The sequence below is a fragment of the Electrophorus electricus genome, chromosome 3, assembly GCF_013358815.1.
Source record: "Electrophorus electricus isolate fEleEle1 chromosome 3, fEleEle1.pri, whole genome shotgun sequence".
NCBI classification, from domain to species: domain Eukaryota; kingdom Metazoa; phylum Chordata; class Actinopteri; order Gymnotiformes; family Gymnotidae; genus Electrophorus; species Electrophorus electricus.
Genome location: NC_049537.1, coordinates 19,595,028 through 19,615,000, shown reverse-complemented (window position 1 = coordinate 19,615,000; position 19,973 = coordinate 19,595,028). Strand labels below are relative to the sequence as shown.

Genomic DNA, 19,973 nt, shown 5'->3' with positions numbered 1-19,973 from the left:
GGTTTGGGCTTGGCTGTTTTAGTACCAGTCAAGAGTAATGTTAATGCTACAAAGACCTTTCAGCCAAATACTGTGTGTGGAAGGTGCATTCCCGTTCCAGCTTGTCAGTGTCTCTGCGCACAAATCAAGGTACTGAGAGAGATGGTTTGAGGAAATTTGGTGCGGAGGGACTCCTGGGGCCTCTGACCTCAAGCCCATGTTTGGGATGAACCGAACTCAGACCTTCTCATCCAACATCAGTGCCTGACCTCACAAACGCTCGATCAACTAAATGGGCACATATACCCACGGACATATCCGCAAGTCTTCTCCAAGGAGTGGACACTGTCATAGCTACAAAGTGAGGTCAACTCCACGTTAATAATCAGGGTTTTGGAATGGGAGGTCCAATATATAAGTGTGGTGGTCAGGTGTCCACATACTTTCATCCACATACACATCGGTGAAGCCTATATCAGGCGTAATTTTGAAAGACCTGTGTGTTGCATGATAAGAATTCTGTGCTTCATCCAAGCACCCACAGGACAACCATTTGGAATATGTGACACGGAGGTCATCTTGAAGCCAGCTGCTACATATGGAGCCATACGCTTTTCCTGAATGAGCACCATGTTCCTTACCAAAACCCGCATGGCAAAGGACCTTCAGAAGGACACCTCTTAAGAACACCTCTGAAGAACAGCTCTGAAAAACAACACTGAAGAACACCTCTGAAGAACACCTCCAGAAGAACACCTCTGAAGAAAACGTCTGTAGAACACCTCCAGAAGAACAATTCTGAAGAACACATCTGATGAACAACTCTGCAGAACACATCTGATGAACACCTCTGAAGAAAAACTCTGAAGAACACCTCTGAAGAACACTCGACTCGACATGAGTGGGCATGTGTGGTGCATCAAGCAATCATCATCATCATCATCATCATCATCATCAGATTCATATAATGGAGCCCAATGGGTCTCCCCTTCATCCCCTTCCCTCATCTCCATACAACCACGGCAACAAATCACCCTCTCACACATGCATACACACATGTACAACTCATACACTCACGCTCACATACATGAGCACATACACGCAAAAAAACATGCACACACATGGATGCGCACGCAAACACTCAAGCTCGTGCACACACACATGCCCACACCCACGGTCTCGCAGCCCGGATGGCATCGAATCCGTATGTGTGGCACTGCTGTGAAATGTGACACATTTGCGGCAGAGGAGCTGCAAAGCCCGACGGGGGCCGCCAGAACGCAGGGAGCCCAGGCAGGCGACTGTAGGCTAACGTGGCGCACTCCTTTCAGCTCAGCCAAACACGCTTGCGCCGCAATCCTCGCAGCAGCTTCTAGCCAGAGAATCTCGCGCTCATGTCTGCGAGAGTCCCGCCGCTGGGCAAACCGTGCAAAGTTAAAAATCGCTCGTGGTTGCGTTTAAGGTAAAATGGGCAGCCGTTTTAGGAGGAATCGGGCTGGATCAGGCTGGTAGGGACCAGGCTGGATCAGGCTGGGAGAAAACCAGATGGTTTTTATTGCCTTTTGAGAGACTACATGAACTACAACAAATTCATGAATTTTTTGGCATTTTCATTTCAGTTGATCTGTTCTTCTAGTGTGTATGCATGCATGTTGGTGCCAGCACGAGGAACGGGACGCGGAGTCGGAAAATGACCTGAACAGTACCTGGGAGCTGCCGTGCTGGGAGGAACACGGTGTTAGTCATACACTCCCACAGCGAACTGGGTACCAGTTATAACTCCTTACCCCACCAAAACACATCAGAATGCTATTAACTTACACGCAAACCTTTAACTATGCTTTGTGCCTTGATCCAGACTCATGCTGGTTTCACATAAAACTCCCCTGTGTGCTAAATGCTGGCTAGCTGTGTAATGCTAACATAGGAACACGGGGCATGAGAGCTTGTGGGATCTGTCTGGGGATCCGATCGATGCGATCGATCGGCTCGTTGGGGATCGATTGATCAGTGGGTGCACGTGGGTGGGGGTGCCTCCAGGGGGGGACGACGGACAGGCACAGACTGTGACTGGACAGGGAGGATGCTGGCTGCCCCTCCCAACAAGGCCTGAATCATTTGCTGCATGTAGGTAAGGGAAGCCCTACTTACATAAATCTGTGTCATCCACATACGTACAAACCAGTAAACAAATGACTGGTGCTTATGATAGCCTCTCTACTCAGAAATAAAGCGTGTGGCTTTTGGAGGTGACACCCAGACCTGTTATCAGTCTGGCACATATGTCCATGAAATCTGAGCTCCTCATCATAACCTGCTGCAAAGCACTGGCCCGTCCACTTACAGATTACTTGTGAGAGGATTGTGGCCTCAGTCCTGCACCTCAGCCAGTCGGCTTCGCTGCAATTACATCATACATCTCTCTTCCACTTCGGCCAACCACCTTCATGGGAATGACCTCGCAACTCCTTTCACGTCGGCCCATCAGCATTGGAATGGTATCCCTGCTCTTTCTTCCCCCACAGCCAATCGGCATTACTGGAAGTGACATCACGACTCTTTCTTCCACTGCAGCCAATCGTCTTCCCTGGAAATGACATCACGGCTTTGTTGCCCCACACATGTTCTTTGGGGTATTGATTACCAAACAGAATCAAGGGGCCCCGAGGTTGCAGATTACGCTGGCTTAATGCTGCTAATCTCCTCTCATGTTGTGGAGAGGAGGGGCAGACATTAGGACCCAGGAGGCGTTGGGGGGCTCCCTGGATGTCATGCCCAGCCCCCCAGGGAGCAGGGGAGCGTACCGCGGCACATGCAGTAGCCCCTTTAGTTGGCGGTCTGGCTACATTTCCGAATGGAAAAAAGGTTTCATGGTGCTGAGGGAAAATATAGTAACAGCAATAACAGCAGGTAACCTGATCTAATATAAGCCTGCCGTATCTTAGCAACCTTGTTAATTCTGAGAGGAGCAGTGGGGTAAGCAGCAGGAACACAGCATCCATCATCAAAGACACACCCAGGAGTGCTCTCGTTACACACGCGCGCATACACACACAGGAAGATCATAGGAGCCCCTGCGCCGCTCACAGACACACACACACACCGAAACACAGGATCAGGAGGCTCACATCGAACAAGTATGACCACCCTACTACACAAGCCTAAGCACTTTCGCGCACGCACACACATACAGATGCGGTTCACAGATCCCATAGCTTACTGTAGGCAGGCTGCAGAATGGAGGGGGTGAGAAACCCTAATATCTGTGCTGTGTTTGAAAGTGTCTCTCCCTCCCGCTCTACAACCCAGCTTTCAGATAAGACGCCGAAAAAAAAGCATATTTATATCCAGTGGGGGGGGGGGGGTTTAAGCCCTGACTTGATTCTCTTATTGAAGTCAGATCTAAACGCAGAGGCCTTATGTAAGGGGACGTGGGCTACCCTCCACTCTGTGCCGCAGAGACTCAGGCGCAGCTAAGCTCCAAACGAGTTTAGCACAGAGGACGGGTTGGCATGGAAATCTACCAGCATACCATGTGCACGGTATGACAGCACCCGCTTCCGTGTGTCGTCAGGGCTCGCAGCCCGTGCCGACTCGCAGGAATGGCTGTCAGCTAATGGAGGGTTTGTCATTAAGCGTTTTTGGGGTGGTCCGTTTCGTGCGTCTTTCGTGCCTTTTGCGCATTCCGCCAAAATCTGAGTGGCCGCCGCCGGGTTCTGTCGTCGTGGCCGATGCTCGCCGCCGTTCCGCACGGGCCTCTGTCCGAAGCGCGCCTCCCTCCGAGCCGACCGCCGTCGGGTTGCCGCCGAGAGGCGCATGGCGCAGCTGTGCAGGTCCCAGCTGGGAGCGCTCTGAACTGTATCTGTTTTAGAGACGACCAGCAGCATCGCTAATTAAGTCTCCACAGGCCAAACAGGCCCACGAGCTTCTCTTACCGCGAGCACTGATGTAAGGGCGTACGAGCAGAATGCTCTGGCCTTCACGGGGGACACGGTGACGGCGGGTCTGACACTAAGGCAGCCCCCAAGTCACGTGGACAGCCACGAATCACGCTGGCTTCCCTGAATACTGGACGCTGACGTTAGCACCGAAAATATGATCCCAGAGGCTTCTGAAGACTCCCATTCCAAGGGGGGACTGCACTCTGTCCAAACATGCTGAGAATGTCTAATAAATGACCACGAACCTCTTTTAGCACCAAGGACAACACCTCAGGGCTTACTATGAATTCGGCACAAAGCAGCATGGTGAAGGCAAAAAACAAACATCTGAAGTCACTTGGCAGTGTGAAAAAGTGGTTTATATCTGCACCAGTGAAAAAGATGTCGCTTTCAAAATCAGCTCTTCATAAACTGCACGCTTTCTTTAAACATATAGGTTTGTTTACACTTCCTTGGCTATTGACTAATAGACATAAATATAAAAAAAGATACAAGCACAAAGTTCATACAGATTAAATGGCACATAAACATATAAACAAGATAAAACACATTTGCTTGCATCCTCTTTCACACACACACACACACACACACACACACACACACACACACACACACACACACACACACACAGAAAGAAAGAAAAAATATACTGCATATTTAGTGCACTACCAATGAGCAGGATGTGTGTGGTTTGGCAGTGCAGTATTGTCATAAGAATGTGCTGTCCCCTAAGGACCAGAAAGCTGGCATACTCAAGGTAATAAACCGAGTCTCACACACAAACTTTAGAGTGTGTGTGTGTGCGTGCGCATAACCATGGAAAGAGGCCAGTCTAACGGGAGACCCATCTTTGAAGTGACAGTTCCTTAACCAGGCTGCACATTTGACTAAAGGTGATCATTAATTAAATCTACAATTGTAAGTCAAAACTGTATGCACACTACCTCATTTAAAATGCACCCTGCCTCACAAGGAGCCAATGAAAAGGCAGTCCCACCTCGCAGCCCCCCACTGGTGGCCGCTGCCGTCACTCTAAGTGTGACGGCGTCAAACGTCATCTAGATTCAAACGTTCATCAGGATTTGGGGATGCGGGGTCTCTGTCGGCCAAGACTGTGTGTTTGCTGAAAGGTAGCAAGAACAGAAATAATCACTCCAGGGCCTCTAGAATTTGTGCACTGATTCGAGGAGTCTGACTAAATCGTTACTCGCCCTGAAGGGAAGTGAAACGATTTATTTCTTATCTCATTATTTGTTCTACTTCAAAAAACAAAAACGTAACAAATTTTTAAATATCTGTTTCTACTTCAGGGAAAGAGCAATTAGTCATGTATTGGGCAACAAGGTGCTTTAATAGATAAACTGCAAATACAAGATCTCTGTATAAATCTGTAGGAATGGATAATGTTAAAGCCATGCCACCTGCTTTTTATTAAAATGGATCTTTTAGTAAAATGTTTTTAAAAAGCACAATAAACAGGGACACAGACAAACAGAAAGAGAAGCGTGAGGAAGACTCATACCTACTGTTCTAAATGAGTGAAAATGAACCAAATGAATATGTAATAATATACAATCTACAATGCCATACAGAAAGTAATTAAATATAGACTAACATTTACAATATTTTAAATGTTCATATTTCTGAAATGTTTGTTGTTATCTCATAATCACTAAATATTTACACAAAATAAAAAAAAAAAGGAGCACAGGGGTCACCAGTGCACCCTAGTGAGTTTCAGATATTCCCAATAGAGAGAGTGTGTGTGTGTGTGTGTGCGTGTGTGTGTGTGCGCGTGCATTCACTCTCGCGCCGGAGCTCTGGAGCGGTAGCCAATCCCACGCCATCGTCCCCCGCCGTGTTCCCTGTTCGCCGAGCCCGAGCCCATCACCTGACGCTCGTGAGGAGCTGCCCCTCTCGGTGGGGAGGTCTGCCTTATTGATGGTTTATTAACACTCCAATGAATATTAAAGGAGCACTCATTAACACTTGCAGAAAATTCGGTTTTAATCGAGGGGGTGGGTGGGGGTGGGGGGGTCTCCTTTCCTCCTTTCTTTGGCCTTTGCCATGACTGTTACGGGAATGTTTCTAACAAAGCAAAGCACGGAAACGGCAAAGCACAGCAGTGCATCGGGCGGTGCCCTTCCCAGGCTGGACCTGATAACATCTCCACCACGATAAAGCCACAAGGCCTTGACAACAAAGTTGTTCACACCGCACCTGCCGCCAGCCACTGACCCCAATGACTAACCAGTTACCCAGTGTGCCTCTTGGACAAGCTGGGAAGACTGGCAGCTAGGTATTGGTACCAAAGTCGAGTGCTGAATACCTAAAGGTGGCACAGGAAAAAACACGACTTGAGCTGTCATGGGCTGTAACCATTTTGTAAACTGATGCATTTACTTTTTTGTCGTTTGTTTCAGATTTTTATTTAAATTTTTTTTTTAATATTCACATTAAAAAACATGCAGGACAGGACATTTAATTCCTTGTTTATGAGTTCATTCCTTATTCCACAACTGAATGGAAGTGGGAATCGACTCTTTTCGGAATCGACTCCCGATCCTAGAATTTAATGAAGTGAACTTGCCTTCAGAATTCAATCCGAGCCATGGTGCTTCTGCGCTGTAATGGAATGACTTCCCCTTTAACACGTGCATGAGAAAAAAAACACTGCCTGACTTTGTTACGGGGCTATTTGAAAATGAGCTTGTAGCCAACTCTGACACATTTATGCCCATGCTGGAACTGAACCGAAACCTTGATTAATGCGGCCTGTAAAAATAAACGGATGAACTAAGCTAAGGCAAATCTCCGACTTTTCCATAAAGTCTTCCCTCCCCTCTCCATCTTCTTCTGTGGCACCCCCCCCCCCCCCCCCCAACCCCGCCCCTTCACTCACTTGCTTTGTCGCTCCGTCTTCTCATTCTCAGGAGATATACGGAGGTGACCGATCAGCAGCCACGCTCTCATTACAAGCCCCTTGAATAACTCCCCATATAAGTCAGGCGCATAACTGGAGCTCTGGTGCATGGCAGCTGGCTGATTGGATCGTTGAGTAACGAGCGTGTGACGGGCGCGAGTGCAGGGAAGCGGCCTGGGCTGTGAGCCCTGCGCTGCCTCTGTTAGGGGGGTTATGGGGGGATGAAGAGGGAAGGCCACTCTTTGTCCACAAGGACTCTTCCCAGTTCGGCGTCGGGATTCTAGTTCCAGTGCCGCTTTCGCTTCTTTGGGCTGGAAATGAGCACTGAATAACTGCAGTCTGTTTGAATGGGCTGTTTGTGTGCAAGAGGACGTACGTAATGCGTAAGCATTGCATAATATAGGACAGGAAAGGTCGTTACAAACTGTCGTACTGTGGCAGGAAAATTGTCCAGTTCACCAACCGCAGTTCTTAACCCCGCGCTCGCCGGCTCACTACGAGAGAGAGAAGCCGTTGAGCCACATCTGAAAAAACGATTGTGACCGGAGGAGCAGATGTTGCAGTGGAGTTTATGTTTGGAATAAACCTGATCATCTGTGGAACCATGCACAGGTTCATTTCCAAGCCACCATCTGCGCTACCACACGCTACCATTGAGCTCGTCTCGGACACAGCACGGCTTGCCGTCTGCGAAATCTGACGTTGGTGCCGAACGGAACTTCTCCTGGCTTCTCTCGGTTCTTCTGGCTTGTCATACCGCAGAAAGCCCCCCTACTTTCTCTTGCGTCCCAAGAGTCTCCTTGTTTCCTTGTCGGCATGAAGAGGAGAGCGCTCCGAGCTCGCGCATGCCCTGCTCCGCGCCTACCGCCAATGGGGGGCGTGTTTGTAGTAAAACCATGAGAGATCACAGAACATGGAGCCCTTCCATTCCCAGCTGAACTGGCTGGTGGGTTTGAAAGACAACAATAAAAACAAGGGGCTTCTCCACCTTACAAAAAGTTCTCACTAGAGATAGAAGAGGAAGGGGTAGGAGGAGCTTGATAACAGTGTGGTTGCAACGAAGTTAAAAATGATAAGTCATGAGTTCACAATTTCTCTGTTTATAAGATCACCTGACTTGCATTTGAAGAGCCCTGAAGTGCTATGGGAAAACACACACAGACACACAATCATCTTCCAGATCCAGCATGCTCTCTCCTCAACCTGTTTTACACTCTTGGGGTGTGAGTGGTAGAGAGGCAGACATTGTGTGCAGAGGAGCGTTCGCACAAGAGCATGAGACGCTGTCGATTCAATCCCCCCTGATGCTCTGGATCAGCAGTGCAGCATACCACCCGTGCTCTCTGACCTCCTCCTCACCCTACGTGCCTTGCACAGCGAATAGGTACGGGCTTAGGGTCAAAGGTCACCCTCGGGGCGGCTGGTTTTGACAGCACGCTTTGTGCACTCGGGGGGCCCTTAAAGGGGTACCTCACTCATGGAAACGCGCGTGCTGGGACGCTTGTGTGCACGTGTGTGAGCGTGAGAATCCTTTCTGACGTGCTTTAAAAAAATCTTCTTATCCGAGCAGTGAAGTTCATGTTTACTTCTAGACATGTTTTTTTTTTTTTTTAAAGCAGGTAGCAGGTTTTTATTTTGGCAGCGGGAGAGTCTCAAACAACAAGCAGCAATCTCCACGCTAAATCAGCCCCACCGTGTGCGTTTCCCACACTCTCTGTTGGCAGACTCTGAACGGACCCTGAAGCGTGTGTGTCGCTGTCTCTGCTGTTACTAATTGGGCCTTTAACTAGTCAGAAACCCAGCACAGAATCCACTCTGACAGATTCAATCCTGTGTGGCTCTCTGGCCAGTGGGGTGTGTGTTTGGGTGCATGTGTATTTCCATTTATGTGTGTGTGTGTGTGTGTGTGTGTGTGTGTGTATGTGTGTGTGTGTGTGTGTGTGTGTGTGTGTGTGTGTGTGTGTGTGTGTGTGTGTGTGTGTGTGTTTTATGGGGAGAGGGGTATAATTGTTCCAGCTTAGCTCTTCCTCCTGGGTCACTGTGTGTCACCTGGGCAAAAGGCAAAATCAGGTTATGGTTTCCACTGAAGTCAGGCCCACAGAGGACGCGGCGATACGTCTGATTTGAAAGACACAGCGCTGGGATTAGGAAGTCATGTGACCAGCAGCTCTACTTATGATGTGAAAATGGCGACCCGAACAGCTGTGGTGCATAGCAGCACGAATCAGGTAGCGGAGCCACCTCAGTGGTCGCTGAATCACAGAACACAAACCTTCGGACTTGAAAAGTGGCCCATAGACGAGGGTCTTAAAAACGGCGAGGCAAGAAACCATGTAATTGCGCGTGTACGTAAATGTGCGGGTACGGCGTGAACGAGACCGAACACGAGGATGCATCGTGCTTCCGAAGGTTTAGAGGGACTATGTGGGCTCAGCCACGTCTCCTTCTCGTGCACGTGCTCGCGGAGAGATCAAACCCCGCCGGTTGCCTGCGAAGGGGGGGGGGGGGGGGGCTAGCTATCAACCTTCTCCTCCGCTATCAGGCTGCACGAGGGACCCGGTGGAGGTGCTGCACACAGGCCGAACATCCCTGACTCTGCAGTTCCATTATTACCCAGGATACTCACACCCCTCCCCCAAAGACACGCACACGCACACACACACAGACACACACACCTACCCCTCTCTCTCTCTCTCTCTCTCTCTCTCTAACCCTGTGTCTTCCCCTCTCTGTCTCTCTGTCTGATCCTGCAATCTGCTTATTTCCCCAGACTAAATCACATTCTTTTCCCTCCTTTTCCTTCATCCGCTGTTTTCTCTCTCTCTCCCCATCTCAGGCGCTGCCGTCCTAATGAAGCCGACTGCAGGCTGCTGCCTTCATTACACTGAATCCTCTGGACAGCATCAGCAATTACAGGCGAGCTTCCCTCCTGTTGCAACCGCCGCGCTGTAGCCCCCCTCTCCATCTCCGCGCTCTTCCCATCTCTCTCTCTCACACACACACACACACACACACACACACACACACACACACCCTGAGCTAGCTCCCTTCCCTTGCATTTCATTTTTAGCTCTTCTTCCACACTCTCATTTTGAACTCCCTCTCCTGCTCTCTCTCTCTCTCTCTGATGTGCGTATTTTCTCACCTTTGTCGCTGTTTCGGTCTCCGTCTTCCGCGCCTCTCTCTCTGCCTCTCTCTCTCGCTCTCTCTCTCTCTCTCTCTGCCTCTCTCTCTCTCTCCCCCCCCTGCTCTCTGTCCTTTTCCCTCTCTGCGTTCCCGGCGATCGCTCCTCGTGCGCAGGGGGCCACAGAGGGCTGTTTAGGCTCCAACCGATCTGCCTAAAGCCTGGGAAACAAAAGATGACGGGACGCGGTAAACACCGGGGCTTTGGCGCTACCGCGGAAGAGTCTGGAAGAAAAGAGAGAAAAGGTGCTTGACAGGACTGGAGAAGAGAAGAGAAGAGAAGAGAAGAGAAGAGAAGAGAAGAGAAGAGAAGAGAAGAGAAGCAGGGTGTCTGGGGTTGGTTGATGCAATTCAGCTATTTTTAGCATGGTGGATTCACACTGGCGCCATCCTACAGACGCACCTCTGCTCCAAAGGCCTGCCTCACCAATTCCAAGATTTCCTCCAGCATTCCCAGCGTTGCCCTTTGTGATTTGTGGCGGCGCAATTCAAAGCGGCGCTTCCCACTCCTACTCCTCCCTCCGTGGGGAAAACGCGGCGACGCGGCATGCGAGTCCGGGACCGGGCCCGTGCGCTCTGCGTTCAGATGAATCCTCCGCGGGCTTCCGTCAACACGCAGAGCATGGAAAGGTGGTGAACGGAGAAGGGTTTTTACGGACCTTCCTCCATTATTCATAAACAAAGAGTAACGTGTCTCATATCAACACGTGTTGAGAGAGAGAGAGAGAGACTCCCGTTAGAGAGTGTCCTGACTGGTAAAGAAGGAGATGAGTTCCTCGAGGACCCTGCACCTGGATTCCAACTTTCTTGACAATTTCCTTGTCTTGAAAACATTCGCACCCTGTAAACATGCATGTTCCCTACCAGTATGTTGTAGTGGCCCACGTCTGCGCGTATGTACACTAGCACACCTGTTGCACCGCCTGCCCAACCGCTGCCGGTGAGACAGAAAACAACCCCGCCTCCCGGTCGGGAGGGTTGGGCGTGTGGTGCAGCCACACCCCTCAACCGTGAGGGCGAAATCTCAGGGTGGCCACTAAGCGTGAATGATGACCCCCGCCCCTCACACTCACACATGTCATACAGGACTTAATTGAGCACTGGCGATAATAGCAAAACCAATCTGGTCATCAAAATACAAACAACGGCCCGGGTGTAACTCGTCAGCGCAACACATGTGGTTCTCCATCCTTCCGGCCTTTTGCATGTGCCGTTGCTTTTTGGAGCCTTGTCTTTTGCGTCTGGGCCACATGTGTGCCAGCCCGCAACTGACAGCAGGTGCCCTCACAATGAACGGCTAGTAATCCCCTCTCAGGGTTCCTGACCTGTTTCCTCATTCATTAAAGGAGATTTAAGCGGAAATACGATTTGAGTTACATATTCCTATTTGAGCTGTATGTACCTATTTGAGCTATATGTAGCCATTTGAGCTACAGGCACTCATTTTAGGCCGGTAAATCCATGAGCTATTTTTAAATTTATTTACTCAGAGATGTGTTGCATGCTCGGTGGCACTGGGTGAGGAACAGGGGCACTGCTTTTAGTACCATTCATGATAATCTGAGTTTGAAGTCAACCTTTGCTTTAATGGAACACAATAGGGGAAAATTGGATTCTAGGGAATTTCCTCAGAGGGATGTTCTGTCTCGGTTTGTGTATCCACGTTCGAGTCGCAATTGTGCATAAATTTATTGCACTCCCACAAGTGCGCACTCATATTTCTGCAGCCATCTACAAGAGCCCATACACAACCTGCCTCACGGGGGCTGGGAAACCCCATTCCAGCGCTATGGAAACAGAATCCGCAGCGCTATGGAAACAGAATCGCGGTGACATAAATGAGACATCACTCTGGGTGTTATTCCCTGCTTTTACAGAGATGCAAATTGGAAGCAGTGAGCAAGATTTAGTTCGCTACTGCATAGATCTGCACAAATGACACACACACACACACACACACACACACAGAGCACAATCTGTAAAGGGCATGTCTGAACGTGAAACTTCACTGCCGAGCACAGCAACACTACTGCAGAAGGCTGTTAATGTCCTCACCAGCAGACCCACTGCTCCACCTCTCTACACGGCTCCGCTGGCCCACACCCTCGAATCTCCTTCTGGTTGTCTGGGAGACATCAGTGTGTGGTCTTTCACATTGTTGCCACTAGCAGACTAGCCCCGACTTCCGGGAGGCAGCGCTAGCCATCTCACTGACCTGGAATCAGCCATAGGTGCCGGTTTCGTCGGTTTGAAAGAGGGGGGATGCTCCTTTCGGACCTCACGAGGCCTCTCCCCGCGGCGTGTCCAAGGCATAACCTGACATGGACCACGCTGGTGTAATTAACGCCTGGAGCTTTCTGAGAGATGAGCACAGAGGGAGGTGCATGTGTGCGGAGTGACACATATATGGAGGATGTTATAGCGACGGGCCCTGGGGCCGTGCGATCGGCTACCGGAAACATAAGAGGAGAGGAGAGTGGAGGGATAGTGGCGCGGAGAAGAGATGCAGGAGGTAACGGAGTGATAGAGAAGAGAGGAGTCACTAATGAACCCCTTCATCCCCACAGCTCTGGGTAGAGTCTACCACGCCAGCAACACAGGCCCACGCAGTGACTCATCAGAGCGCGGACACACACACATACAGTGATACCCCCTCACACATGCACACCCGCCCTCCCCACCTTGGCTAACCCCACCTGTCAGACAGTCACAAACACACAGTGGGTGGAGTCTACGACCTGTGATACGTGTTCATATGTGAGCTCACGTGACGCTCACATGCTGACATGCATCCAGCCCCTGCTGGAGACGTCTGCCGCGCTCGCACAAGCGAAGAACGGCTGTCGCCAAAAACAGTTCACGCTAACGGCAAACGTCACTTAATCCAGACATAGCTGGACATGTGCACGAGTTCGTGTTCGTTTTGGGTAGGTAAGTCTGCTCCATGGAGACTGTTTCACTAACCGATTCAAAAATTACATTCCCACTCATTTTCCTACCACATGTGGTACTCAGATATAGCAAGTGGGTGTGTGTCATGAGTCACAGTGCAGGAAAGTCATTTAAAGTACTTTAGTAAGTAGACATAGTTGATTGTTCCATCTTTATGTAAACTAGACTGCATTAAAGATGGCATGCACAGCCCTAATGCCACAACACACAGGGTCATTACGCAGCAGCATAATATAGCACGAGCACACACACACACACACACACACACAGAGCAATGACCATCCTCACACACACACACACAGAGCAGTGTCCATCCTCTCACACACACACACACACACACACACACACACAGAGCAGTGTCCATCCTCTCACACACACACACACACACACACACACACACACACACCAGTGTCCATCCTCACACACACACACACACACACACACCAGTGTCTATCCTCCTGTGTGGCTGCTACTTACTTCCTCATCAAACTGGCAGGAAAGTTTTGCAGAACCTAACAAGGCCTTGGTCACTCACCACGGTCACTCACCATGGCCACTCACCATAGACACTCACCACACACCCTCTGCTCAGGGCTACAGCATGCTACCCTAACAGGGCTGTAGACACTCACCACAGATTTTCACCATGGAGAGTGTCCATGCTCACTCACCAAAGATGCTAACACCATGCTCACTCACCACGTACATTCACCATGGACACCCACCACACTCACTCACCATGGACACTTATCATACTCACTCACACATATTCACCACATTCCTTCTACTCAGGCCTACAGCACCCACCACACTCACATAACATGGACTCTCAGCACGGATACTCACCACACTCATCACAGACACCCACCACACTCACATAACATGGACTCTCAGCACGGATACTCACCACACTCATCACAGACACCCACCACACTCACATAACATGGACTCTCAGCCCGGATACTCACCACACTCATCACAGACACCCACCACACTCACATAACATGGACTCTCACCACGGACACTCATCACGGACACTCACCACGGACACTCACCCCACTCATTCACCACAGACACTCACCACCCTCAGCACAGACACCCACCCTACTCTTCCATCATGAACATTCACCACATCCCATCCGAGTCCTCAAACCTGGTGTCATGTCCTACGGCACAACTGGACCGATCATTGCTGTATCCAATTTGCAACGTTTCTGCACATACAGTATTCTTCGGTTGGATAAGAACTTGAGTCGCTAAGGGTTACAGGAGTACTGTGACCTGAACCTAAATGCATGAGGTTATTTTACAGAGAGGAAACATTTCTGTTTCAATTTTAACATAAAATAAATGTGTCAGAGTGACCTAAAGGTCCCTACAGCCTGCATACCTTTCTATAAAAAATATAATCTCATATGACCACATGCTGCCCAGTCAAACAATGCTGTCATACTGGTGTTTATGCCAGTCAAAGCTTTCTTAAGCTTGGCAGAAGTGAATTTGATCATGTGACCAAGATGTCATCAGAGAAGGCGGGGCAAGAGGCAGGCTCAGACAACAGGACACTCAGCAACAGAGCAAACGCACTGGAGTTCACGGGCTTAATACATTAATACATGAATGCTGTACAGACACACACATATGCACGCGCACACACACACACACACTCATTGCTTTAGTAGGATTTTATACTGTTAGTGTTTTGGGGCTCAGAGCTACCAGGGGCAAGAGCTCTGTAGGAGCAGAAGTGTACAGTCCTGCAGGTCTCAGGCCCTCAGTCAGGACTGTTGTTAAGGTGACTGTTGTTAAGGTGACTGTTGTTAAGGTGACAAGTGCCTGAGATGAGAAGAGAGGAGAGTTCTTAACAGACTAAACAGAGAGAGTCCTTAACAATTTCATTAGGCCATCCACAAATCACTGACAAAAACCAAGACAAAAACAGTGAGTAAAACACACATTCATACGTATACAAAGCCCAAACACATGTACACACTGTACAACACACACCCACGGCCAGTGGTAGCTCAGTGGTTAAGGTCCTCGCCTTGTAACTGGAAGGTTGCCGGTTCAAACCCCATTACCAATGGTGGGCCCCTGAGTAAGGCCTTTAACCCTCAATTGCTCAAATTATACTCAGCTGTGTAATTTGCTTTGGATAAAAGTATCATGTAAAAACATATACATTCATGTTGTTACCCTACACATATACATTAATGCTGTTACCCAAACGTGGCGTAAGGATGTCCCTAAGAGTCCTTCTGACCATGCAGGTCACAGAGTCACCCTAATCTGCTCATGTCAGCCAGTGCTGGCACAGAGCAGGGAATGTCCCCACTTTTCAGCCTACATACTAGTTCGTTTATGCATGAGAAACTCAATAGAGAGGAATGCAAACAACGATTGGCATGCGACCACACACACAGCTACAGGATCATGTATCCTGCGTCCTCACATAAACAAGCACACGTCGAGGGAGGAGAGATGAGGGAAGAGAACAAGAGAGAGAGAGACTGAGCTATCCATCTCAGTGAACAAGTGTGAGAGGAACCGATTGCCATACTTCAGACAGGCTTTTGAAGCCTAAAGACCAGCCTGTCTATAAAGACCATGAAGCAGATTCAGGTGTTTTCATTTGACACAAGGAGCCTGAGGGCCACCCACACTCCCTGTCCTAGACCTATCTGTCCTAGACCTATCTGCCCTAGACCTATCTGCCCTAGACCTATCTGTCCTAGACCTATCTGCCCTAGACATATCTGCCCTAGACCTATCTGCCCTAGACCTATCTGTCCTAGACCTATCTGTCCTAGACCTATCTGCCCTAGACCTATCTGTCCTAGACCTATCTGCCCTAGACCTATCTGCCCTAGACATATCTGTCCTAGACCTATCTGTCCTAGACCTATCTCTCCTAGACCTATCTGTCCTGAACTGGAACTGCTGGAAAAAGAACAAGGTAGAATGAGAGAAAAAAAAGAGGGACCAAGTGAGAGACAGAGCAGGCCAGAGAGAGAGAGAGAGAGAGAGACAGACGGAGAGAAAGCAGTGGATATGTGTGCTGTCTGCTGCAATGGCGTCCCACCGAGCTAGCCAGTGAACAGTTCGGTCCTGTGGGGATTTCAGGAGCTTCATTCTGGGGGAGTGAAAGTTAAGACTGCAGGCCTAGATCTGTCTCTGCACATCAAACACACCTCCACAAACACACTGTAACAATGGGATAACATAGGCAATCAGACCACATAACTTAGAGACGAAAGACTGAGAAGTACACACACACGCATGCACACACACATGCATGTGCGCACACACACACAGCCTCTAAACACCCTGCCCTTCACTGTCCTTCTCTGACTGAACTGATGCCCACTATTAACACAAACCACAAGCTATTAACACACCGAGCTGATCCAAATGAGTGTAGACACCTGAAACAAACTAAAAATCACAGTCAGAGGGATGGACCGATCCTGGCAGGCGGGCGGGCGTGTGGTGTGTGCACCACAACCCCCAGATCCTCACTAGCCACCCCATGGCTCAGGTGGGTTGACAGCAGCACGTAGTTTGGATGCTTTTTAGGTCAGCTTACGCCAAGGTGACAGCGCTAAATAAAAAAGGAGGAGTTTTTTGGGTGTCTACGCTAGCAGATGGAGACAAAGAAACATGCTCCAGAACACTAGAGTGAGCAGAACCAGAACTCCAGGGACAATGGTACCTTGGGCTTGGGTTCTGCTGAACAAATGCCTTGCTGCAATTAGGTGCCACACTTTAATAAAAAGCTGCTGTGTCCATTGTGAAGCATATGCATGCACACACATGTTCACACACAAATGTTCACACACACATGCACACACACACACACACACACACACACAAACACGCATACACACACACATACACACACACACACACGTGCACACACACACACACACACGTGCAAACACACACACACACGTGCAAACACACATGCATACACACACACACACACACACAAACACACACACGTGCACACACACACACACACACATATGCACACACACACAAACACATGTTCACACACAGACACACACATACATACACACACATGTGCACACACAAACAGAAACAAAGTATCTAACACATCTAATACTGCATTCTGACATTCGGGACACACTGAAAAACTGCAATGCATTGCATGCCTTTTAAAGTACATTCTCCATTAGCGTTATTCTTCTGTTGGTAGCTTGCATTCTGCATAAACAGCTGCTTCGGTGGACCATGAGACGCTGTCTCCGGCTGCAGGGCTAGCATGTCCATGCACTGAGCCCTGACCACAGCTCCTCGCTGCTGCTCCACGCATGAGAAGCTCCAAGAAAACCCGAGGGTTGCCATGCCAACCCGAGCTCACTTCAGCCCCACAGAAGGGGACATGTTTGATCATGTGACTGTAGTGTCATCGGGGGAAGGCGGGGTGGTGGGAGATGTGAGGGCTCATCTTCTCTAGGGCTCAGAGCAGTGAAGGAGCTGCAGTGTGCGCACGGGGCTCGGCGCTCAGCGCAGATAAGTTAGAGATAGGAGGGTTTTCCATACACCGGTGCGTTAAGGCACCCGCTTTCCACAGGTCACCGGAATGTTGCGTGTTGCTCTTCAAACTGCAGCAGAGGCAGGTGGAACATAGCGATGGGTAAGGGGGTTTCGTTTACACACTCCCATACACAAAGGGCGGGAAAAACACAGTAAGCGCTGCTTGTATAAAATCAGAGGAACAGAGACAGACAGAGAGGGAGACAGACAGACAGCAAGAGACAGACACAGAGACAGAGAGGGAGACAGGCAGACAGAGAAACAGAGAGAGAGCACAGGCAGAGATTTCTAAAAGGTCAGACGACACACAAAGACCAGTTTACTTTGTGATATCTCTCTCTTCCTTCTATTTGCCCTGGCCTCTTTATTTACCTTGCCCCACATCATCTCCAGAAAGTGTATATGAGCGCTCTCTCTCTCTCTCTGTCTGTGTGCATGTGTCTATGTGTGTGTGTGTGTGTGTGTGCGTGTGTGTGTGTGTGTGTGGTAATATTTACAGTCACTTGTTACAGTGGTCAAGAGCTACAAAAGGCGGTGACAAATATTGACAAGCGACTGGATCAAATGTCAACACTATGCAACCACACCAGTAGTTTGTTTTAGAACAAGCATGGCGTTTTTCTTTAATGTACATGGGCCTGGTGTGTGTGTATGTGTGTGTGTGTGGGGGGGGGGGGGGGGGCGTTGGATGGCTTGCGTGACTAATAACGTACCAGCCATGCACCAGCCATAAATCGGTTTGATAGGCAAGGTGCCGGAAATCAGCGCTGACACGGGTACCACGCTGAAAGCATAGTCGCAAAAACACAGGGGGATTGCGCACTGATCATTGAGTTACGCTGGTTTCAGCACCGTGGACAGCTCTCTTCCTTGCGCCCTTCGCAAGTCTAAGCGTGAAAAGGGATGGAGGGAGCGGGAATGGGGGGGGGGGGGGGGAGAGAGAGAGAGAGAGGGTTTCCCTGAGTGATATCTGGAGCCCCGCTCGCTCCTCCATTGCTACATATCACCACCTTCCAAACGGGTTTTCACAAGAGGGGATGTCACCGATCAAGAATGCAACACCAACCATGGCGAGGAAGACAGCCAAACCGTGGCCATTTTAATCGCATTTCCCTCTAACCCCTCTCCCTCGTTAGTTTGAGAGATATCGACCACAGAATGCAGCCGCTCAGCAACGCGACGGTTAAATTTCCGCTTCATTTTCTTTCTTGACACAAGCGAGAAGAAGACAGCATTTCCCTGCGTTCAGACAGCTCGCACCTCAAACTCTACACCTTACAAGCAAATGGCTAAAACGTGAAAAAATTCACACCGTCACTTCATAATAATTTGGTAGCAAGAAACGAAAAAACAAACAAACAAACAAACAAAAAACACCGGTAAACGTTAACGTACGTCTGCATCAATAAGAGTGGCGCGCGGTGTGGCTAACTCGCATTCTGCCCACGATTCTGAGCGTGCCTCGCTGATGTTAGCTCGCGCTCTCGGTTGGTTGTCATTCACAAATCAGTCACATATCTGATATCCCGAGGCTGTAAATTACTACATGACACAGGAAGTCCCACGTTTTCCTAAAGAGGTTCAATCGCGTGAAGAGAAATGATATAAACGGTTAAATGTTTCAGCGCTGTCCAGCCTGACGAGTGTGCCGAGTTCTCCGCGGTTGGGTGTAATTTTCAGGTTTGACAAGCCGATACGGGGGAGAGAAAAAAAAATGAATAATTCAACACACAAAACTGTTTCATCACAAGGAAAACGAGACGCAGTTGTCAAAAGAACACGGAGAATCCTCACCAGAGCTGCTTATGTTCTTGCTTTCCGCCTAAGGCGTTGACTGCTAAATTAAATCGTATCGGTAAGGCGAAAAGAGGCTTTAAATCACCGTCGGCTTCAAGGTGCTGACCAGCAACCGCTGCAACGGCAGCTCGACAGGCAACTACGCCGTCACGCAAAACAGCCGAGAGATGTGACGCCCGGGTTCGCCGCTGGTGAACACCTGGAAACGCATCCCTCCGTTGCGACAAAGGAGAAATTTTACAACTGCTTGAGGTAATTCGCCGTTTACCTGTCAGGACGCCGACCCGGATTTGGTGGTCGTGGTTCGTTAAAATCATCCCGTCTGACGCCATAGTCACCAGCGCTGTCGCCCGCACTGAGAACTCCAGGCAGAGCCGAGAGCCGAGCGAATCGAACTGCGAAGAGGCGGGGCAAGAGATGACGAGCGGCGGACAGACGAGAGTAGCGAAGCCCAGATCCGGCGACGCCGCGTATGTCACGTATGGGCGGCCCTGGTCCAGGAAAACGTGGGGGCTGCTTAAACAGCATCGCTCGCCTGGCCGCCTGCCACGTTCCTAGTGTGGAGCCTAGATGCATTCTTATGAAGAAAGCTATCGATCCTTTCTGAGGACTTTCAGGAAATCTTCAAGCTACGTTTT

The 19,973-nt window shown here is 49.6% G+C and overlaps 1 protein-coding gene across 9 annotated transcripts in view; it reads right to left on the bottom strand.

The window, feature by feature from the left end:
- Positions 1 to 19,703, bottom strand: part of gphnb (gephyrin b) — an 86,366-nt gene extending 66,663 nt beyond the window's left edge. For 8 of the 9 annotated variants that reach the window (XM_027015569.2, XM_027015589.2, XM_035524585.1 and 5 more), the window contains exon 1: positions 19,604 to 19,697. In XM_027015569.2, the coding sequence (XP_026871370.1) occupies positions 19,604 to 19,667 (64 nt within the window). In that variant the 5' untranslated portion in view covers positions 19,668 to 19,697. Of the gene's footprint in view, positions 1 to 19,603 lie in introns of all 9 variants that reach the window. The other variant, XM_027015632.2, reaches the window with a different exon arrangement.
- Between the last annotated feature and the right edge of the window lie 270 nt (positions 19,704 to 19,973).